The following is a 22,225-nucleotide window of genomic DNA, read 5'->3' as shown; positions in this document are numbered from 1 at the left end:
TTAGAATAAACTAAGGATCCCAACTAGGTCTATAATCTACTTATAGAAGATAATTTGATATAACAATTGGTTAATAAATCGACTAAATTTGGTTAAAAAAAAAAAAAAAAAAAAACCTCTCGTTCAATTTGTGACACGTGGATTTGATACCGTCACCGATACTAAGTACTATCTACAAAATCTCTGTCTAAGTTAAACTTTAAACTAAGTATCGTAACTAGGAATATAAAGCTACTCTAGAAAATAAGTTAATGACAACTTAAACTAATAAAGCAGAAAATAAATCAGGAAAAACTTCTCTGTTTCAAGAGCTTTAAGGAGCAATGACCGCACAGGCTAACCTCGCACCCAGACGTTCAGTTATTGTAATTGTATTGTAATTATAATCAATATCAGAAAGTATTAAATTAATAGTACTGTTTTAAAACCTGCAAAGCTCTCTTCCATAACATTATCAGAAAAACTAATCAAATACAAGTTGAGTATTATCACTTTAAACAAGTGAAATGGTAGTAAATCAAATATTACCTCAGTAAGATTTTCATCCATATACTGAGCAAAGTACTTCAGTAAAGTGTACCGTTCCTGAAGTTGGCTAGGAATATTACATTGATTATGAACATGAAGTCTGTCAGCCACATCATGGAATTCTATTCTTCTGAAGAAAAGAAAAATTGTAAATAACTTTTCTAGATCTAGATACAGGAAAGTGATAAAGTCAAACTAAACAAAATAATGAAATAGAATACAAAATATAATACGGATTATTTTCCAGATTTCCACAAAAATTGACTTTTACAGAAGTATTACAGATGTGCACGCATAATTTTGTTAACTACAGTAGTAATTTAACGGATTATCACAATATTATTATCAGGCTTCATCAGAATACTATTTGTTGTTATTATCTGTCCATTCCATGAATCTTTCCACTGAGAATATTAGCATTAGCAGAGGCATCCGATGCAACAAAGCAAACTTATGCATCATTAGGCGAAAAAAAACATCTCCATTTCACCACTCCGTTCGTTCCAAATACCTGTCCAGCTCAGCCTTAAGTTTATTTAGGCTATCAACTTCCACAACAAAAGATGGAAGTCTGTTCCACCAATCAACTACCCACTGGCTAAATGCAAACTTCCACACATCTATCCTACAACTGTCTTTCCTCAATTTGAATTTATGCTCTTTTTAGGTGATTATTCTGAGCAAGAGGAAGTATCCCATCATTGAGCATACTCAAACCATTCAAGGCTTTACACACCTTAATCAGATCACCTCATAGGTGCCTAGTCTCCAGACACTATAATCTGCAAAACTTAAGCCCTTCTTCGTAAGTGCAACCCTTTGTTCCATTCACTAATCTTGTTGCCCTTCTCTGTACTCATTCCAACAGCTCTACATCCTTCTTAAAATTAGGTCTCCAGACCTGTATACAGTACTCAAGGTGTGGCCTGACCATTGCCTTATACAAGGGGATAATCCCCTCCTTATCCATGATAGAAAACTTCATATCTGCCTGCACAGTTACCCCCCAGGTCCTTTTCATTCTCTACCATTGTCAGTGTAGTACCACAGAGTTGATACGTTACTCTGAGGTTACTGCTTCCCATATGTAGTACTTTACATTTACATTTACAGCATACTGTTATTAGTGTAATTAACAACCCTGCCAACCTTCATATCTGCAAACTTGGACATTAAGTCTGATATACCATCATCAATAAATACAGAAAACAACAACAGACCCAACACTGAACCCTGAGGGCCTCCACTAATAACATTAGTCCACAAAGAGCAGTGTCCATTGATTACGACTCAGTCTTCTCCCACTCAACCATTCCTTTATCCATAGGAGCGATTTGCCTCCAATGCCACACTACTCCAATTTATGTAGCAGTCTTCCATGCACAACAGTATCAAAAGCCTTTCTAAGATCCAAATATATGATATCAAAGTTATTCCCTGCATCCAGTTCCTTTGTGACCACATCATAGTATCCAATAAAATTTGTCAGACAAGACTTCCCCCTTAACAAAACCATGCTGGGTCCATGCTATAACTGATGTCTTGTCTAGATGATCCTGCAGTGCTTCTTTAACCAGTGCCTCCATTAATTTCCCTCGAAACAGAAGTTAAACTAACAGGTCTATAATTACTTGTCGCCCTTTGATTCCCCCTTTGTGAAGTGGGGTCACATTTGCACATCTCCAGTCCATGGGTACCTCCGCTGAGTCCAACAAAGCTGTCATAATTATGGCTAAGGGTTTGCTTACTTCCTTTGCTGCCTCCTTTAATATAACTGGATAGATCCCATCCACCCCTGGTGCCTTTATTTTTATCTTCAACAATTTCTCCTCCACTTTCCTCTCAGTTATTACAAAATCATCTAGCTCATTGCCAGAGTTTATTCACCTCTCGCATTTCCCTCCGAATAAATACTCACGTGTGTATGTAGATACAAAATAGTCATTTAGTTTGTTAGCTACATGAGCAGGATCATGAACAGTTGAACCATCGATATCAAGTGGACCAATCTGATTCATCCCCTTCCTTCTAGAGTTTACATAAGTAAAGAACTCTTTGCTATTTTTCTTTGCATCCTTTGCCAAAGATTTCTCATAATCTGCCTTTGCCTGCCTAATCTCCTTTGTGACTTAGTTACAGACCAGCTTATATCTATCAGTCTTCCATGTCACCCATTACTTTATATGTATCCCATGCATTTTTCTTCTCTGCCACATGTCTCATTAGTTCATCTGACATCCATTTAGGCCTAAACCTTGAACAATATTTCTTAGTTGGTATGTAAAGCCTAGTAGCTTCCAAGATAAATTCTTTGAATGCCTCCCATTTTGAATTTTCTGTTAGTAACATCATCAGTTGGTCCAACCATATAGAATTTAAATACTGTCTCAGACCATTGCAGTTGCTTTTACGAAAGCAAAAACCCTTCCCTTTACCCCTGTTGGTAGTTACCGCTTGGAGTAAATCCCACTTCAGCACACTGTGCTCACTACCACCTAGTGGTTCATTTATCTGCAGATTTTTAATGCATGAAGAATCACTACTGATAATCAGATCAAGAGTTAGTCCCAATCTTATTACATATTTATTTGCTTGTAGTCTTCATAGAGGATTGACAAGACAAGATTACTCATGAAATGAGCTACAGTATCAGCCACACAGTTTCCACCAATCCTGATGTGGCTTGGGATCAAGCCGAAGTGGATATCAAATTACCACCTTCAGAGAGAAGAGAGCATATCATCTGCTGATTCCATGATGAGACTGGATGAATAGGATACCTCATTGCTGATAAAGCCTATAATACATTCAATAAATTAGTGTATATAATGAACAACTGTTATTAGAGAGTTCTTATTTCATCCAACTCTATAGATTGCAGCTTTGCAGTGTATGTGCTACATTAAGAGATACTAGTTTGAAATGACAGGCAGAAGATTCCACACTCAATTCCAACTTTGGGCCATCTGTATAAATGGCAAGAAGCTAGAAAGAATCTTCAACCTAGTGTGCCGAACACAGCTGAAGGTAGATAGTTATTTGTTTGTTCACAAAGGGGGAATCAAAGGATGACACAAGTAATTACAGACTTGTTAGTTTAACTTCTGTCCCTGGAAAAATAATGGAATCACTGGTTAAAGAAACACTGCATGATCATCTAGAAAGACTGCAGACACAGCATGGGTTTGTTAAGGGGGAAGTCTTGTCTCACCTATTTGATTGGATACTATGATGCGGTTACAAAGGAATTGGATGCAAAATACAATTTTGATATCATATACTTAGATTTAAGGAAAGCTTTTGATACTGTTGCACATGGAAGATTACTGTTCAAGTTGGAGAAGTATGGTATTAAGGGCTGCTGCTACGAATAAAGGGATGGTGGAGTGGTAGAAGACAGTTGTAATCAATGGATACTTCTCTTCATGGACTAAAGTTATTAGTGGAGTCTCCCAGATTTCAGTGTTGGGCCCACTGTTTTCTTTATTTATCAATTTATTGACGAATTATATCAGAGTTAATGCAAAGGTTGGCAGGGTTGTTGATGACAGTACACTACTGCAACAGGACCTAGAAAAGTTGAGCAGATGGGCTGAGAGGTGGCAGTTGAAGTTCACATTGGCAAATGTGAAGTACTGCATATGGATAGCAGTAACCACACTCAGGCATGAAGTTTCCTGACCAGTGTAGACAGGCTGTAAGAGTAGCTCATGGTGTCCTGTCAATGATATACAGGAATTTTGCCAGCAGGGATAAGGAGGTGATTATCCCCTTGTATAAAGCAATGGTCAGGGCACACCTTGAGTACTGTATACAGATCTGGAGGCCTCAGTTTAAGAAGGATGTAGAGCTGCTGAAACAAGTAAGGAGAACGGCAATGAGATTGGTGAATGGAACAAAAAGGTTTGCTGTTACCAAGAAAGGCTTCAGTTCTGCAAATTGCAGCATCTGGAGACTAGGCACCTGCAAGGTGATCTGATCGAGGTGTATAAACCTTGAATGGTTTGAGCAAGCTCAATGCTGATGGGATTCTTCTTCTTGCTCAGATTACTCACCTGAGGAGTAAAAATTCAAATTGAGGAAATGCAATTGTAGAACAAATGTGTAGAAATTTGCCTTTAGCCAGCAGATGGTGGATTGTTGGAACAAACTTTCATCTGTTGTAGTGAAGGTCATCAACTTAAATAAGTTCAAGGTAGAATTAGAGAAACATTTGGAGTGAATGGTTAAAGGAATTGAGAATTTTTTTTTTTTTTTTTTTTGCTGATGCTATATAAGCTAGCTTTCTTGCATCATATGCCTCTACTAATGCTAATGTGAATGGCAGTGCAGTGTGTGAGCTGACAAATGTGGTGGAGAAAGGTCAGCTTTTGATCAAAGATGAGTCCCAAAAACTTGGTTTCTGCTACCACAGGAATTGGATTCTGTCCAAGTCTGAGTTCTGGGTCATTATGTAGATTCCATTTTCGGCAGAAATGTACACAAAGTCTCGAGCAGAAAACCTAAACCCATTGGCTAATGCCCAGGAATTAAGATGGTTGATTGCTTGTTAAAATTATTGTTCAATAATTCTCATGCAACAGGAGTGACAAAAAATACCAAAATCATAAATAAAGGAAGTGTATAGAGAATCAAAAAATACTAAAATATTAAAATACACAGAAACAGTACAGAGAAGGGCAATGAGATTACTGAGCAGAACAAGCTTGCTGTTACCAAGATAGGCTTAAGTCCTGCAAATTGCAGTGTCTGAAGACTAGGCACCTGCAAGGTGATCTTGATTGAGGTGTATAAGGCCTCAAGGTTTGAGCAAGCTCAATGCTGATGGGATTCTTCCTCTTGCCCAAATTCCACACCTGATGGGGCATAAATTCAAATTGAGGAAAGAGTTGTAGAACAGATGTGTGGAAATTTGTCCTTAGCCAACAGGTAGTTGATTGCTGGAACCAGCTTCCATCAGTTGTTGTGGAAGTTGACATCTTAAATAAATTCAAGGCTGAACTAGACAAACTTTTGGAGTGAATGGATGAAATGGGATGGGATTTTTTTTTAGCCGATGATATATAAGCTTGCTTTCTTGCATCGTATGAATCTACTAATGCTATTTACCAAATAGTGCTCTGTATTTGTAATAGGGTTCACTTGGACTGCAAACTTGGACTGTGATTATTCCCTTGTATAAGGCAATGGTCAGGCCACACCTAGAGTACTGTATACAGGTCTGGAGGCCTCATTTCAAGAAGGATGTAGAGCTGCTGGAACGAGTACAGAGAAGGGCAACAAAATTAGTGAATGGAACAAAGGGGTGCTCTTACGAAGAAAGGCTTAAGTTTTGCAAATTACAGTGTCTGGAGACTAGGCACCAGCGAGGTGATCTGATAGGTGTATAAAGCCTTGAATGGTTTGAGCATGCTCGATGCTGATGGGATTCTTCCTCTAGCTCAGAATAATCACCTGAGAGGGCATAAATTCAAATTGAGGAAAGACAGATGTAGGATAGACGTGCGGAAATTTGCCTTTAGCCAGCGGGTGGTTGGTTGGTGGAACAGACTTCCATCCCTTGTAGTGGAGGTTGATAGCCTAAATAAGTTTAAGGCTCAGCTGGACAGGTATTTTGAACGAACAGAGGGGTGAAGTGGAAGTGGGTTTTTTTTTTTGGCTGATGCTGCATAAGCTTGCTTTCTTGCATCAAATGCCTCTACTAATGCTAATGCAAACAGTGTAACACTGAGGACAGAGCCTTGGGGAACTCCTTCCTTTTGGCAAAAGGACACACTGGATCTAACACAAACCTCGAAGAGGCTATCTTGATAACAAAAATAGGAAGGTGATCTCTAAGACCAAATAGGTATTTTAAAACGCCATACCTCAAGGTTGTGTCAAACTTTTTCCAAGTCAAAGAAAACTGATACCAAATGCCCATGAATATTTACGAATCACTGTTTCCAATCGGATTAAATGCTCTAGAGTGGACGGATTTCTTTGAAAGCCACGGTGAATCTTGCTTAAATGATCATTTGCCTCAATGTAATATATAACATAGCATTCACCATTTTTTCCAAAACCTTACATAAGCATCTGGTCAGATGCAATTGGACAGTAGGAATTGGGCTCCTTTCCTGGCTTTGGGAATGCGAGAACAACTGCTCTGCATCAAGAATTGGGAAAGTGATCTGCCAAATAAATTCAGTTGTGGAGAGGTAGCAACAGCTCTAGAGAGTGACATGGGAGGTGTTTTATCATATACTGAATATCATCTAGTCCCAATGCTGGCCTTTGAGGTAGCAAGTGCAATGGTTAATTCCACTTGACTGAAAGGCAGGTTACATGGCTCGGATTTGCTTGAAGAAAAGTTGAGTTTTGTTTCTCAACTTGATTCTTTAAAACCAGAAACTCTGCAGAGGATGAAGTTTCAGCAGATATGCTGGAAAACACTTCTCCTAGAGCACTGGCAATGGCAGTTGGGTCTGCTAATGTACACCCCATTGTGCTCTAACACAGATGAAGGAAGTGATGTATATTTAACCTTCATTTTCCAAATTTTATCCCAGGTAACTTTGGCACTGGTCATCTAGTTAATTGAGGAAGTAAACTGAACCCAGCATTCTTTCTGGCTCCGATGGCATATAAATCTTGCTTTGGCATGGGCACATTTAAAGGCTATAAGATGTTCATGGGGCAAGGTTGGAATTTTCCCCAGGCCTGATTTTGTGACTTCCTTGCTTCTTTACACCCTTAGTTCTACCACAGCTTTGGAAAATGTGGAAATCGGGAGGTTGTTTTTGGTATTGCAATTGTTGCTGCATGGATTGTACACTCTGTGATATACAGCAGGCCCTTGTTATAACACTGTTTGCTCTATGCTGATTCACTATAATGCTGTTCTTATATTATAACCCATATTTCACTAACGCTGTCAACTCACTATAATGCTCTTTTACCAGCGTGCAGATTGAATTTTTGGCATGTTTAACAAAAATGTTTCATCTGATGTAGTCGATAGCTTGAAAATGAATAGCAAAGTTTTCCACCCTGACTGGCAAAATTTTCCCACACTGAGTGAAATTTTCTCCCACACTTAATTTAATTGCAGTATGCTGACTTGTTATGTAGTTCTGAGATCAACATTTTAAAAAATGATCAAGTATATTGCTTGTAATATTTGCGTTATATGCATTTATCCGAAGTCTAGTCATCTCTTGGTACAGTGTTAGACATCATCCATAACGTACAGTTTAGCATTAGCATTAGCAGAGGCATATGATGCAAGAAAGCAAGCTTATTCAGCATCAGCCAAAAAAAAACAAAAAAAAAAAAAAAACCCACTCCCATTTCACCCCTCCGTTCGTTCGAAATACCTGTCCAGTTGAGCTTTAAATTTGTTTAGGCTATCAACTTCAACAACCAGTGATGGAAGTCGGTTCCACCAACCAACCAACCACCCGCTGGCCAAAGGCAAATTTCCGCACATCTATCCGACATCCGTCCTTCCTCAATTTGAATTTATGCCCTTTGAGGTGATTATTCTGAGAAAGATGAAGAATCCCATTGGCATTGAGCATGCTCAAACCATTCAAAGCCTTATACACCTCTATCAGATCACCTCGCCGGTGCCTAGTCTCCAGACTCTGTAATTTGCAAAACTTAAGCCTTTCTTCGTAAGAGCAACCCTTTGTTCCATTTACTAATCTTGTTGCCCTTCTCTGTACCCGTTCCAGCAGCTCTACATCCTTTTTGAAATGAGGCCTCCAGACCTGTATACAGTACTCAAAATGTGGCCTTACCATTGCCTTATACAAGGGAATAATCACCTCCTTATCCCTGCTAGAAAAATTCCTGTATATCATTGACAAGACACCATGAGCTACTCTTGCAGCTCGTCTGCACTGCTCAGAGAACTTCATATCTGCCTGCACAATTACCCCCAGGTCCTTTTCATTCTCCACCACTGTCAGTGTAGTACCGCAGAGTTAATACGTTGCTCTGGGGTTACTGTTTCCCATATGCAGCACTTTACATTTGTTGATGTTAAACCTCATTTGCCACCTCTCAGCCCATCTGTTCAACCTGTCCAGATCCTGTTGCAGCAGCATAGCGTCAGTATTGCCCTTAACGACCCTGCCAACCTTTGTATCATCTGCAAACTTGGACATTAAACTTGATATCCCATCATCAGTATCATTCATAAACACCGAAAACAACAACGGACCCAACACTGAACCTTGAGGAACTCCACTAATAACATTAGTCCACGTTGAGCAGTGTCCATTGATTACCACTCTGTCTTCTGCCACTCAACCATCCCCTTATCCATAGCAGCAATTTGCCTCCAATGCCACACTGCTCCAATTTGTGCAGCAGTCTTCCATGTGCAACAGTATCAAAAGCCTTTCTAAGATCCAAATATATAATATCAAAGTTATTCCCTGCATCCAGTTCTTTTGTGACTACATCATAGTATCCAATCAAACTGGTCAGGCAAGACCTGCCCTTAACAAAACGATGCTGCGTCTGAGCTATAACTGAATTCTTGTCTAGATGATCCTGCAGTGCTTCTTTAACCAGTGCCTCCATTAATTTACCTGGAACAGAAGTTAAACTAACAGGTCTATAATTACTTGTGTCAGCCTTTGAACCTCCTTTGTGAATTGGGGTCACATTTGCACATCTCCAGTCCATAGGTACCTCCCCTGAGTCCAAGGAAGCTCTCATAATTATGGCTAAGGGTTTGCTTACTTCCTTTGCTGCCTCCTTTAATATAACTGGATAGATCCCATCCACCCCAGGTGCCTTTTTTATGTTTATCCCCAACAATCTCTCCTCCACTTTCCTCTCAGTTATTACAAAATCATCCAGCTCACTGCCAATGTTTACTTTACCTACATCATTCTCCTTCCTGAATAACTCCTCATGCGTGAATGTAGATGCAAAATACTCGTTTAGATTGTTAGCCACCTGAGCAGGATCCTCAACTGTTGAACCATCAATATCCAGTGGACCAATCTGATTCATCCCTTTCCTTTTCGAGTTCAAGTATGTAAAGAACTCTTTTCTGTTTTTCTTTGCATCCTTTGCCAAGGATTTTTCATAGTCTGCCTTTGCCTGCCTAATCTCCTTTGTGACTTGGTTACAGACCAACTTATATCTATCATAGGCTTCCATGTCACCCATTAATTTGTATGTATCCCATGCATTTTTCTTCTCTGCCACATGTCTCATTAGTTCATCTGACAACCATTTAGGCCTAAACCTTGAACAATATTTCTTAGTTGGTATGTAAAGCCTGGTAGCCTCCAAGATTAGTTCCTTGAATGCTTCCCATTTTGAGTTTGCTGTTGGTAACATCATCAGTTGGTCCCACTGAACATTACTTGAACATTGTATCATAATGCAATGCAGTTATATTTTTGAGGATTAATAATGGCAGATAATTAAAAAGGAACATCTGGATGTGGTACGAAGCCTACTAATGTAAGAAAAATACTGAATTTGAAAATTAAATTATACGTTTTTAAGCAAATTGATTCCATTCAACGACAAGTGGATATGTGCAATACTTTAGGACTGGCAGGTTCAACTGTAAGAACAATTATAAAAAATAAATTTTAGCAGTGGGAAAGGCAGATGTTCCACTGCAAGCAACTAGGCCGGCTATTATAATTGAAGTGGAGAGACTTCTAAATAATTTTATTGAAGATAATATCCAATGCACAATTCTGTTAATTTAAAAAAAAAAATGTTTAACCATTTAAAGCTAGTAAGGGCTGGTAAGATAGATTTAAAATCCAAGGAGAAGCCACAATTGCAGATCAAGAAGGAGCTGAAACTTCCAAAAAAGAACTTCTAAAAATTATTGAAGAGTGGTGTTAAATTTCTCATTTTAACATAGATGAAACAGGACTTTTTTGGAAACAAATGCCTAAAAGTAGTTTCGTATCAAAAGAAAAAAAAAAACACATGGCATGCTTCAAAGCAGCAAAGGATCAGTTGACTTTATTGTTGGGGATAACACTGTGTTAAAGTAAAACACCTTTTATACTAGGAAGATGGCCAAAGTACAACCCAAAATTGACCAAAGTTATGAAAACCATTGGATTAATAAATTCATGATTTTAATTGGCATTTTAAGTTTAATTTAGATATGTAATATAGTTACTTACCACAATTATATATGTATGTAATGGAGAATATTTTATATGTACAAATTTTAATATTAAATATTTTGACCGACATTTGTGCGTCTTTTCGCTACCATTTATTATTGATTAGGATATATCCTATAGCAAAGACTGAGACTCACAAATACATATGTTACATTACAGAAATACAATGCTTTCTTAGTGCTGATTCACTTAGTGCTCTGTTTTTCGGGAATGAATTATCAAAGCGTGGATAACATGTACTTCACTGCTTCATCAATTGATTCATGTGGAATTTGTAAAGAATCAAATTCCATAAGCTGCAAAGATGTACTCCAGTCTGTTTGATCATATTTCCACAGAGGGATTCTAAATGGGTGACAAGGTTGCCCATCTACTATGGTAGATATTACGGGGAAGTGATCGCTTCCATAAGGATTCTGTTCTACCTCCCAGGAAAACATAGTAGGGAAGGTGAGCAGATGGAGAGATCAATGGCAGAGAAAGTACAGGTAGGCATATGGAAATAGGTGTTGATTCCCACATTTAATAAGGAAAGGCTGTTATAGTAGAGCACACTTTCAACAATATGACCTTGTTCGTTAGTTTCTGCACTATCCTTTAATGGTCATAGTACCCACATGGTACTATGTCCATTAAAATCTCCAAGAAGTGAAAGTGGAAAGGGCAATTGCGTAATAAGATCATCAAGATCTGCCTGGAAAATTTGTCCCAGAAGGCAAATATACAGAACATACTGTGAAAAAAAATCCCATTGCTAGACGAATGGCTACTGCTTCTAAGTTGTTATTCAACTGAATACATTGAGAAAGGGGTATGGTCTTCCATGGGCCAGGTCATCCCTATTTCTGTCTTTACAGACACCATTAAAATTTCACAAGATGGGGGTCATCATTTGCCTTTAAGTAAGTTTCCTGCAGACAAAGGCAAACATGTTCATATTTATGCAGGAGAATTTTGACATCCTCCATATTTATGGAGGAGAATTTTGACATCTTCCATATTTTGCCAGAATCCATGACAATTCCATTGTAATAATTTAACCATTACTTTGAGTAAGTAGAGCCATTGGCTGGCTTCCAAACTGATGCAGGTTTTGATTGACCCACTTTGGATTTTACTCTGATGTTGCTTAGAAACTAGAGGTTGCCCAATATCCATTTCTTCCTCAGGATGAAGGTCCAGAATAGAGATTCTTCCACACTTTCTTCTTCATTTATCTCCATTACATCCTGTACATCACTAATAACAGGCTAGGTTTTAGTAGGAGATTTTTCTTTAGATGCTACTTCCTTAGTTGGTATTCAGATGGGAGTAGCAACTGCTTTATCTTGATGTAGTAGTAGTAGTAGTGGCATGTGATGCAAGAAAGCAAGTGTATCTGTTTATGCAGCATCAGCCAAAACAAAAAAAAAAAAAAACACCATTCCCTCCAAATGCCTGTCCAGTTCCTCCTTAACTTTATTTAACCTATCAACTTCCACACAATGACAGATGGAAGTTTGTTTCAGCAATTAACCACCTGCTGGCTAAAGGCAAATTTCCGCATATCTATTCTACATCTGTCTTCTACCTGTATTATATCTATTCTACATCTGTCTTCTATTCTACCTGTATTATATCTATTCTACATCTGTGTTCTACCTGTACTACATCTGTATTCTACCTGTAAAAGAATAAATAAATAAGACTGAAATATCAGTTTGCATTGAAATAGAAATCTTCCTCAGAACTATGGTGCATATGATTTTCCATTATTTACTGATATTACTTGTTTCTTTGCTTCCACATATGGGATGTTTTGTTCCACCTTGATTTTTTGAATTTGTTTTTCAGCTTTCCACCTTTGACATGCTTTTGAATATGTGGGGTATTCACCATCACAATTGAAGCATGCAAGTTTTGAGGCAGCACATCCTTTTGTTTAATGTTCCTTTCCTCCACAGTGGACACAAGCAGGTGATTCACAATACACCATCTGAGAGTGACCATATTTTTGGCATCCAAAGCATCACGATGCATTTGAAATGTACACAGTCTTACACAACAGTTCAGATAAGCCTTGATGAAAGTAGGTGGTTTAGGAGTGTTAAATGTAAGGATAAGAACCCTAGTTGGAGCTAGGTTTTCCCTTTCTTATGCATAAATTAGCTCAACGGCTGTCACTCCTTGATCTCAGTTCGATGCATGTCTCCTCATCAGATGTTTCAGGGAGATCCTATTTGGCAATTACACCAAGTGATGTAATCAGTTTCCTGTGTAGTGATACCTTAATTGGAATACCCCAAAGAGATGTTGCTTGGAGAAGAAATTCTGAATGTCACACTGAAGACTGAAGTGATGCTGAATTCCCAAATGTTCAAAGACATTCCAGTTCTAACAGGTTAACCTTCTTCTTCTTGGTCCTTAGCTGGCAGCTGGGGGAGGCGGTTGGCCACGCAACCAGTATGCTGCTGTAGGTGCTGCAGGGTTTTGGACTTGCTCTGTGATGTTCTTCCATACTTTACGATCCATGGCGTCAGTCCTGGCCTGGTTAAGGTCGAGACGTCGGCTCTTCAAGTCATTTTCCACTTGATTGGCCCACGTTTTTCTAGGCACGGTCCGTTGGATGCTCCATTGGATGGGTCGTTGTCTCCAAAGGAGTGTGGATGGTATTCTGTTCATGCCCATTCTACATACGTGGCCAAACCATCTAAGCCTTCGCTTCTGGATTTGGTCGGCAATGGTTGGTTGCTGTTGGCATCTGGCACGGATGGTATCATTAGTGATGCAGTCATGAAGTGAGATGCCCAAAATCTGCCACAGGCATCGCATTTGGAATACCTCAAGTTTGTTTAAATCTAGCTTGAGACAAATCCATGTTTCTGATCCGTAAAGGAGAATGGGCAGGATCAAAGTCCGGAAGAGTTGGATTTTAGTCTTTGAGGAAATGTTGGTTCTCTTCCACAGACACCATTTGAGCGAAGCGAACGCAGTGGCCGCCTGTCCAATTCTGCTGTGGATTTCCATGGTGGATGCAACTTGCTTCTCCTGGACCAGCGACCCAAGGTATTTAAAGTCCTGCACTTGCTCGATCTAGACGCCTTCGAGATAGATGGTGGCTTGCGACCCATCTGTTGTCAGGGCTTTGTCTTATCAGCATTAATCTTCAAACTGTATGGCCGGGCAATGTCGTAGAGGATGTCTGTGGCTTCAGAGTCGTTACCAGCAAAGATAGCACTATCATCGACAAACATCACATCAGTCACATAGTGATCCTTGTCATATTGTATGCCCCGTCTGTTTCTGAATGCTTGCCTCATAATGGCGTCGACCACGATGTTGAAAAGCAACGGGGAGGCTACATCCCCTTGGCAGACTCCAGTTTGGATAAATTCCTCAGATAAATCGTTCTGGATGCGCACCTGGCTGGTTAAACCATTGTATGCAGTTTGGAGGAGTGTGATGACTTTTCGAGGTACATGTTCGACCTCTAGTAGGGTTCGACCCCTTCCATAAGGCAGGCCGATGGACACAGTCGAAAGCAGACTTAAAGTCAATGAAAACAATGACGGTTTGCTGTCCACACCGGATCCTCTCCTCCATCAGCTGACGGATGGCAAAGATTTGATCACAGCATCCTCGCCCGGATCTCCCAGGTTAACCTAAAAGTGATGTTAAAATAATTTTTAATGTTTTGATAAATGAGCTTTACCAAAATAACACTAATTTATCATTCATTTGCAGCAATATGTTTAAGCTGGCTTACTACTGTGGTAACACAGTAGTAAGCCAGCTTTAGCATTAGCAAAGCAAAGGCACATGATGCAAGAAAGCAAGCTTATATAGCATCAGCCAAAATAAAAAAAAAATAATAAAAATAAGCTTTAAGTAGTATGGTAAAGTGGAGGGGAAATTACTCAAATTAAACAAAAAAGCACCCAGGGTGGTTCAAATGTATCCCAAATTCACAAAGCGGAGATTGAAAGGCAACACGAGTAATAACAGATCAGTTAGTTTAACTTCTGTTCCAGGGAAAATAATGGAGTCACTGGTTAAAGAAGCATTATTATTATTATTAGCTATATGGTGCATGGAAGTGTGAGGTTTATGCTACACCAGCCAAAAAAAAAATTTTTTAATTACCCTGAGAGAGAGAGAGAGAAAAAGTCAGAAGCAGAAGGGAATTGCCAAGAAATATAAGAATGATTATATCCAGCTCAGGACTCTGGGTGTGCCAAGCCCGTACTCATTGCAGGATCATGTAGAAAAGACTGCAGTTATAGTATTAGTATTAGTAACGGCCGTATGGTGCAAGAAAGCCTATGGCTTATGCTGCACCAGCCAAAAAAAAAAAAAAAAAAAAAATCCGAACAAAACAATGATATAAACAAAAATTAAATAAATAAATAATAATAATTAATAAATAAATAAAAATAATAAAATGAAATAAAAAATAAATAAAAAGGAAATTAATCCTATCATCCTATGTGCTTCCCTTACCCGAAAGTACTATCCAGATGACCTTTGAATTTCCCCAAACTGTCGGCCTCTACCACCCATGAAGGCAACTTATTCCAATAATTTATAACTCGCTGGCTAAAATAAAACTTCCTGCAGTCCAATCTAAACATTTCCCCCCGTAACTTGAATTTATGTCCCCTAGTTCTAGCATCATTTATAATCTTGAAAATTTCGTCCTCATTCATTTTACTGATGCCTCTCAGAGCCTTAAACACCTCAATCAAATCTCCTCTAAGGTGTCTAGTTTCCAAACTCTGCAACCCACATATTCGAAGTCTTTCTTCATAAGGACGCCCTTTTGCCGATCTCACCAGGCGAGTTACCCTTCTTTGCACCCTTTCAAGATGCTCGATGTCTTTCTTTAGGTGCGGTCTCCATACTTGAACACAGTATTCCAAGTGTGGTCTAACATAAGCCTTATATAATGGGATTATCACGTCCCTATCTCTACTTGCAAAAGTTCGATAGATCATCGATAGGACACCATGGGCCTTCCTTGCAACCTGTTTACAATGCTCAGAGAATTTCATGTCTGACCGTATCGTAACACCCAAGTCCCTTTCCTCCAGTACTGGGTTTAGTTGAACTCCACCAAGTGAATAAGTTATTTTGGGATTACTGTTTCCCAGGTGTAATACCTTACACTTTGTTGGATTAAAGCACAGCTGCCATTTTTCATAGTTCAGACATAGCATGGGTTTGTTAAGGGGAAGTCTTGTTTGACCAATTTGATGAGATTCTTTCTCTTACTCAGATTCCACACCTGAGCATGCATAAATTCAAATTGAAGAAAGGCAGTTGTAGAATAGATGTGTAGAAATTTGCCTTTAGCCAGCAGGTTGTTGATCTATCATGCTTCCCCGACAGATGGAACAAGCTTCCATCTGTCATGGAAGTTAAAACTTAAATAAATTCAAAGCTGAATTACAAACTTTTTGAGTGAATGGATGGGTGAAATGGGAAGGATTTTTTTTTTTTTTTACTGATGCTATATCATTTTTTTCTTTTACTGATGCTATATATAAGCTTGCTTTCTTGCATCATATGCTTCTACTAATGCTAATATACACTTTTATCATATCTGGATCACTAGTAATCACCAGATTTACTTCGTATACTGATGCAATGCAGTGTTTAGTATCCACTATGTGACATTTTATTTATTTTGTTGTTGTGGAGCATTTTTCCCCACATGGTCCAGATATTACTATTTAAATTTATTTTCTGGTGAAGTCAGTTTTGCCTACAGGAGACAAAAGTAACACTGATTTTAATTACCCTGTGTGTGTGTGAGAGAGAGAGAGAGAGAGAGAGAGAGAGAGAGAGATCTCCCTAAACATTAAGATTGGAAGATTAAATTACCAACTTACATGCGGTCGGCTGAGAGACTCATTTTGGTCCCATCATTAAACAGTACACCAACAGTGTGATCAGATAATTCAAAGCCAAAGCCATATTTATTTGAGTAGTCGATCCACTTGGTGACAAACACAGCTGCATTAGTGGAGACAGTTAGCGGATTGGTATTGCAATCTAGATGAAGAAAATAAGTTTCTACTCAAATTTAATTCCAACAAATCTTATTTTAATTTACCCAAAAGTTTGAAATGCCATGAGAACTTATTTCTTACCATCTCTAATATAAAATAACTATATTTTGGACAAATATATAGAATATAGCAAACATCCAGGGTAGATTACACTATTTCTTTAGTGCAAGAAAATAAAAAAATAACAAGGAAAATAAAAACAAGTTATCACAATTGCAACTGATGGTGGCTTATAGAAGCTACCATCAGTTGCAATTGTTATTAGCTTATAGAAGCTAATAACAGAATATATAGGCTAATAAAGATTAGATGAATGAAAGGAATAATGTCTTAATCTTGTTCAGATTAGTACGTTATTCCTTTCTGAAACGAGTTCCTCACAGTGTAAGGACTGAGTATGGACCAAAAGGCTCCACCCCTTTGGTGGAGAGAGTATGAAATTTTGAAATTCATAAAAATGAAAATTTGGACTTAAATGGTTTTCAACGTTAAGAGTTGATTTTGATTTGGTTGCTAAGCATCAGAGTGAAATTACTGTCAAAAATCAAATTGAATTTTTTAAAAAAAAATTACTAAAAAGAATAAACACACAAGGTGTAATAGGCTACGGATTGGTAATTCACTATAAGAATATGCAGTACATCACAATTTTCTATAGTAATAAAAAACTACAGAAGTAGTGTAAATGGCATTGATTTAATTTTATCTTGGTGACTACCTTCACACAGCTTGTTATCATGTATTGCACTACCATGAATAATAACGCTTCACCAATGGAGAAGACTATTGTTACTAATACTCGGGGAACATAGCACCATCCAAGACAGCACCGTTTAAAGGCTTATTGGCCTTCATTTTAGTATTATTAATATGCACACCAACTGGCATCTCATATTGTGAAGTTATACTTCACAACTGGGTTGACATGATTGCAACAAGGGGATACCTACCTGCCTACCGATGATAGGCCAAACAAGCCTTGAAACAGTGGCATCTGGGTGGCGGTTGTTGTTATTTGGTTTTTAGGAGCATTAGCAACTAAATGCCATATTGCTCTGGGGATATGTGGTGGTCATTCCATGACCTTTCCGCATCCTCTGTATTTGGTGGTCACGGGCTCGAACCCTGGTCTAATCAAGAAGTGTGTGCTACACACTGCTGCTCCTGGCCACGGAGGTGCCCTTTGTGTGGCAGTATCCCAAAAATAAGTAACAATAGTCTTCCCATTAGCAAAGCATTACTTATTCAAGGTAGTGCAATACCACACAATACCATAAAAAATTTGTTTTTATTTGATGTGCTACATCTTTTATGTATCATTTTATCAACTTTATAAACTGAATTCTGGATTTTGTAATCCAAAATGTGACAATGGATGACAGGTGTGACCTCTTCCTCCTCTGATTTTAAAAGCTATATTCTGCTGCCACCTATTAAAATTCATGGCAGCACAAAGTTTTCAAAACAATAAATGCATTACTTGAAACTTCTATGAAATGACCTTGAAAATTGTGTGCACTGCTTCTCAGGACCCACACATGAAAAATGTATGTAATATGTATTCTTGAAACATTTAATTATCTCACTGTTACAGCAGAAGCAAGCAGAATACAAAAAAAACTGAACTCATTGCTGATTACTGGTAGACATGAGCTTTGTTAGGAAAAAAAAAAAAAAAAATATATATATATATACACACACACACACACACACACACACACACACACAGACCTATACCTCGATTTACGCTACCCCGACTTACGCAAACTCTGAGTTACATGGTTCTTGATTTTTTCGTTTGGTGTATATCTAAAATTAGCTAACCAGTGTTGTTGTTGTTATTTGGTTTTTAGGAGCATTAGCAACTAAGGCCATATTGCTCCGGGAATATGCGGTGGTCATTCCATGACCTTTCCGCATCCTCCGTATTTGGTGGTGACAGGCTCGAACCCCGGTCTAATCAAGAAGCGTGTGCTACGCACTGCTGCTCCTTCCCACCTGGTATGGAGGCACCAGCTAACCAGTGATTTGGAAGTCAAATCATAAAGCTTGGGTGACAGTTTCCATTTTTGAGGACTGGTTTGGTCACCATTTCATACCTGAAGTCTAATGTTATTGCAAGTCTAAACACATTCCATTTAAAGTGATGCTTCTTATTGACAATGCACCCAGTCACCCTAGTTAATTTCGACCCACGTGTGAAAGTTGTGTTTTTGCCTCCAAACACAACCAACTTGCTTCAACTGATGGACCAGGGAATCATCAAAACATTCAAGGCTTACTACACAAGGTGTTTGTTTGCACGTCTGAATGAAGCTATGTGACAAAATAGTGAGATATATCTGTTAAAGACTTTTGGAAACAATTCAATCTCTTAGATGCCATAAGAATCATTGAAGAATCTTGGGATGAAATTCACAAAAAAAAAAAACATTGGTGTCTGGAAGTAACTTTGTCCATTTTTTTTTCAAAACCAAGATGAAAACAATGCCAGAAACTGATCATGTCGCTCATGTGATAGAAGTTGTTAATCTTGCCAGGCAATTAGATTTGGAAGTCAATGGTGATGATGTCAATGAGCTGTTGGATTCACATAGTCAGGAGCTGACAATGAATGAGCTCATAGAGATGCGTGAGCAAAACATCACTGAAGTATCTGACACTTCAGACCCAGTTCCACCAGAAAAGCACATGGCAATTGCAAGCTTGACATAGAAACAGTACTTCTATGAGACAGTGAGTGGAGACTGTTAGAGAGGAGTCATTAATTAACCTAACTGCCCTCTTCTGAATGGAATCTAGAAGCCTGAGAGAGGTTTTGAGGGCACCACCCCAGATGTAGGAACAATATTCCATGGTAGGGTGGATTTGTGATTTGTACAGAGTGAACAGCTGTTTGGAAGAAAAGTAACGCCGAGAACAAAAGAGAAAAACCAAGTTTTTTAGATGCAGAGGAAGCAATATTTGTAATGTGCTTGTGCCAAGAAAGATTAGAAGTGAGGGTAATCCCCAAAAGACATATCATTTTGCCTAGAAATCAGAGTGTCACCAAAGATAAGCATAGGAGCAGAAGAATCCTTTTTGCGAGATATAAGACAAGACTGAGTTTTAGAAGGATTGAAATCAACTAATTTGTCTTTGCCAAACTGGAAAATTACCTGGAGATCAGCATTTAAGGAATGGGTAGCGGATATTCGAGAAGTTGAAGCTGATTGAGCAAGGCAAGGTTTCTCAAAATGGAAAGTGGAATGCAATGTGCTATCATGGGCAAAACTACGGATAGGATTTCCAGTCAATGCAAGAAGGTCATTAATATACAAGAGGAAAAGATTGGGAGAAAGAACTGAACCTTGGGGGGACACCAGCATTAGTGGAGAAGTCAAAAGACAGAGCTCTCTACCATAACCTCAGTGAGTGATCAGAGAGAAAACTGGATAACCAATTACAAAAAACAGTTGGAAAACCATAAGATGTAAGCTTGTTTAGAAGACCTTTATGCCAAACACAACTGAAAGCCTTTGAGATGTCAAGAGCAACTGCTTGTGTTTCACCAAACTTTTCCATTGAATTTGTCCATAAATGAGTAACATAAGCCAGAATATCACCAGTGGATCGAAACTAACGGAATCCATACTGGCAATCGTTGATCAGACAGGTTTCTAGGTAGTTTAAAAGTTCAGTTAATTGATTTCTCCATTAGTTTAGAAAGAGTAGAAGTAATTGCAATAGGATGATAATTGGATGGGAGCAATTTGTCACCATTTTTAGGAACTCGCTGGATATCATCAAATTTACAAGCACAAGGAAAAACACCTTTGGAATAAGAAAGTGAAAAAAGGCAGCAAAGAACAGGAGCACAGGTTTTGAGAACAAGTGGAGAAATACCATCAGGACCTGGAGCTTCTCTGCATCAAGATTCGTCAAAATCCTTCTGACATCCTTTTGACAGAAGACCACAGGAGGCATTGAGTGGAGCGTGTTGGAAATGGTGGGTGGGGGGGGGTGTTTTACCAAGATCATTATTAATACAAGATTTGGAAGAAAAATGGGATGCTAGCAGGTCAGCTTTATCCTTGGCTGAAGTGACAACAGAACCATCTGGTTTTGACAGAGGTAGCAGCAGAGATGGGCAAAAGTTGCGGCCAATAGCTTTGACAAGAGACCAGAATGCTCAACTACCATTAGGGCAAGAAGCAAGCTTTCTACTCTCAGTCTGTTCAAAATCTAGTTTGGACTGATTAATAACTGCTTTACAATTGTTGCAAGCTTTGGTGTAGGCAGAAAATGAAACTAAAGAATTGGAAACAAGCCAATTATGATATGCAACATTCTTCTCTTGAACAGCCTTAGCACATTTATTGGAAAACCAAGGTTTAGATAAAAGGACAAGATTTTAAAGTGCAGTGTGGAACAAAGGATTCCATTCCTACAAGAATAATGTCACTGACACCAGCTGAGCAAATGTTGACATCAGAAGTTTTGAAACAGTAATCCGATCGATGAAAAGAAAAGAAATCTCGCAGGTCATCCCATTTTGCATTCTTGTAATGCCAAACAATACAAGGCTGGGAACAGCCATGAAATAATGGCTGTACTGGAGAAGAGACAATCACCAAGTTGTGATCTGAGGTGCCTAAAGGACCATTCACTTCAATCATGTACTTAGAAGGGTTTTTTGTGATAAAAAGATTGAACATGTTGGCTGTATGGTTAGAATTGTCTGGTATCCTTGTAGGTAAATGAACAATCTGTGCAAGGTCATTAGTAATTGCAAATGCCTCAGCATCTCGACCAGCTGGGTTGGTGTGACTAGAAAACGGAAGCCAGCTGGAGTTGTGAACATTAAAATCACCGAGGAAAATTACCTCACTGTTAGGAAAGTTGGAGTGGAGAGAGTCAAGTTGCAAAGAGAGAGAAAGTCAAAGAGCTCCAAGTGATTGGTAGATTTGGGAGAACGGTAGAGACAACAGATGAATTTGACACAATGAGGTAGAGATTTTAAGCCAGAGAAGATTGAAAAGAGGAGATTCCATATTACCAAGTCTCTGACAGGGAATATCGGAACGGACATATGCACAAGTACCACCTTTGAGGCAAAAGGAATCATACAGCGAATAATTTGGGCAACTGAGATGAGTAGTAGTTGAATCAACCGATAACTGAGATTCTGTCAGAAAAATTAAATGGGGTTTGGCAGATTGCAAGTGGAAATGGACGTCATTGAGATTAGAATTGAGACCACGTATATTTGTGAAATGAACTAGGAAGTGTTTGGGAGGTTTAAATCTTTTCGCAGATAAGCTTACTGTATTAGTTTGACAATTCATGGTATATTCAATAGTAAGAAAGTGGGTGGGGGGAACATGCTCTATGAACTAAGGAAATTTTTAATATGGCGTACACATGTTAAGAATATACCCAGATCTTTGACATAACATGGCCTCAACAATGCCTGCCACATACACACTACTCAGACTCCCTCCA

General features: G+C 38.7%; 1 protein-coding gene across 1 annotated transcript in view; it reads right to left on the bottom strand.

Annotated features, from left to right (window-relative positions):
- LOC150081166 (serine/threonine-protein kinase PLK2-like) overlaps nt 1-22,225 on the bottom strand; it is a 316,839-nt gene that overhangs the window by 21,815 nt on the left and 272,799 nt on the right. Inside the window, exons 10-11 of the mRNA XM_090380951.1 lie at nt 16,562-16,724; nt 529-658 (exon numbers count right to left, since the gene is read on the bottom strand). Coding sequence (XP_090237077.1) covers nt 529-658; nt 16,562-16,724 — 293 coding nt within the window. The remainder of the gene's footprint in view (nt 1-528; nt 659-16,561; nt 16,725-22,225) is intronic.

Source organism: Mastigoproctus giganteus, chromosome 9 (assembly GCF_048544385.1).
Source record: "Mastigoproctus giganteus isolate SK-2022 chromosome 9, ASM4854438v1, whole genome shotgun sequence".
NCBI classification, from domain to species: Eukaryota; Metazoa; Arthropoda; class Arachnida; order Uropygi; family Thelyphonidae; genus Mastigoproctus; species Mastigoproctus giganteus.
The sequence above is the reverse complement of the archived record's forward strand: the minus strand, read 5'-3'. Positions and strand labels throughout refer to the sequence as shown.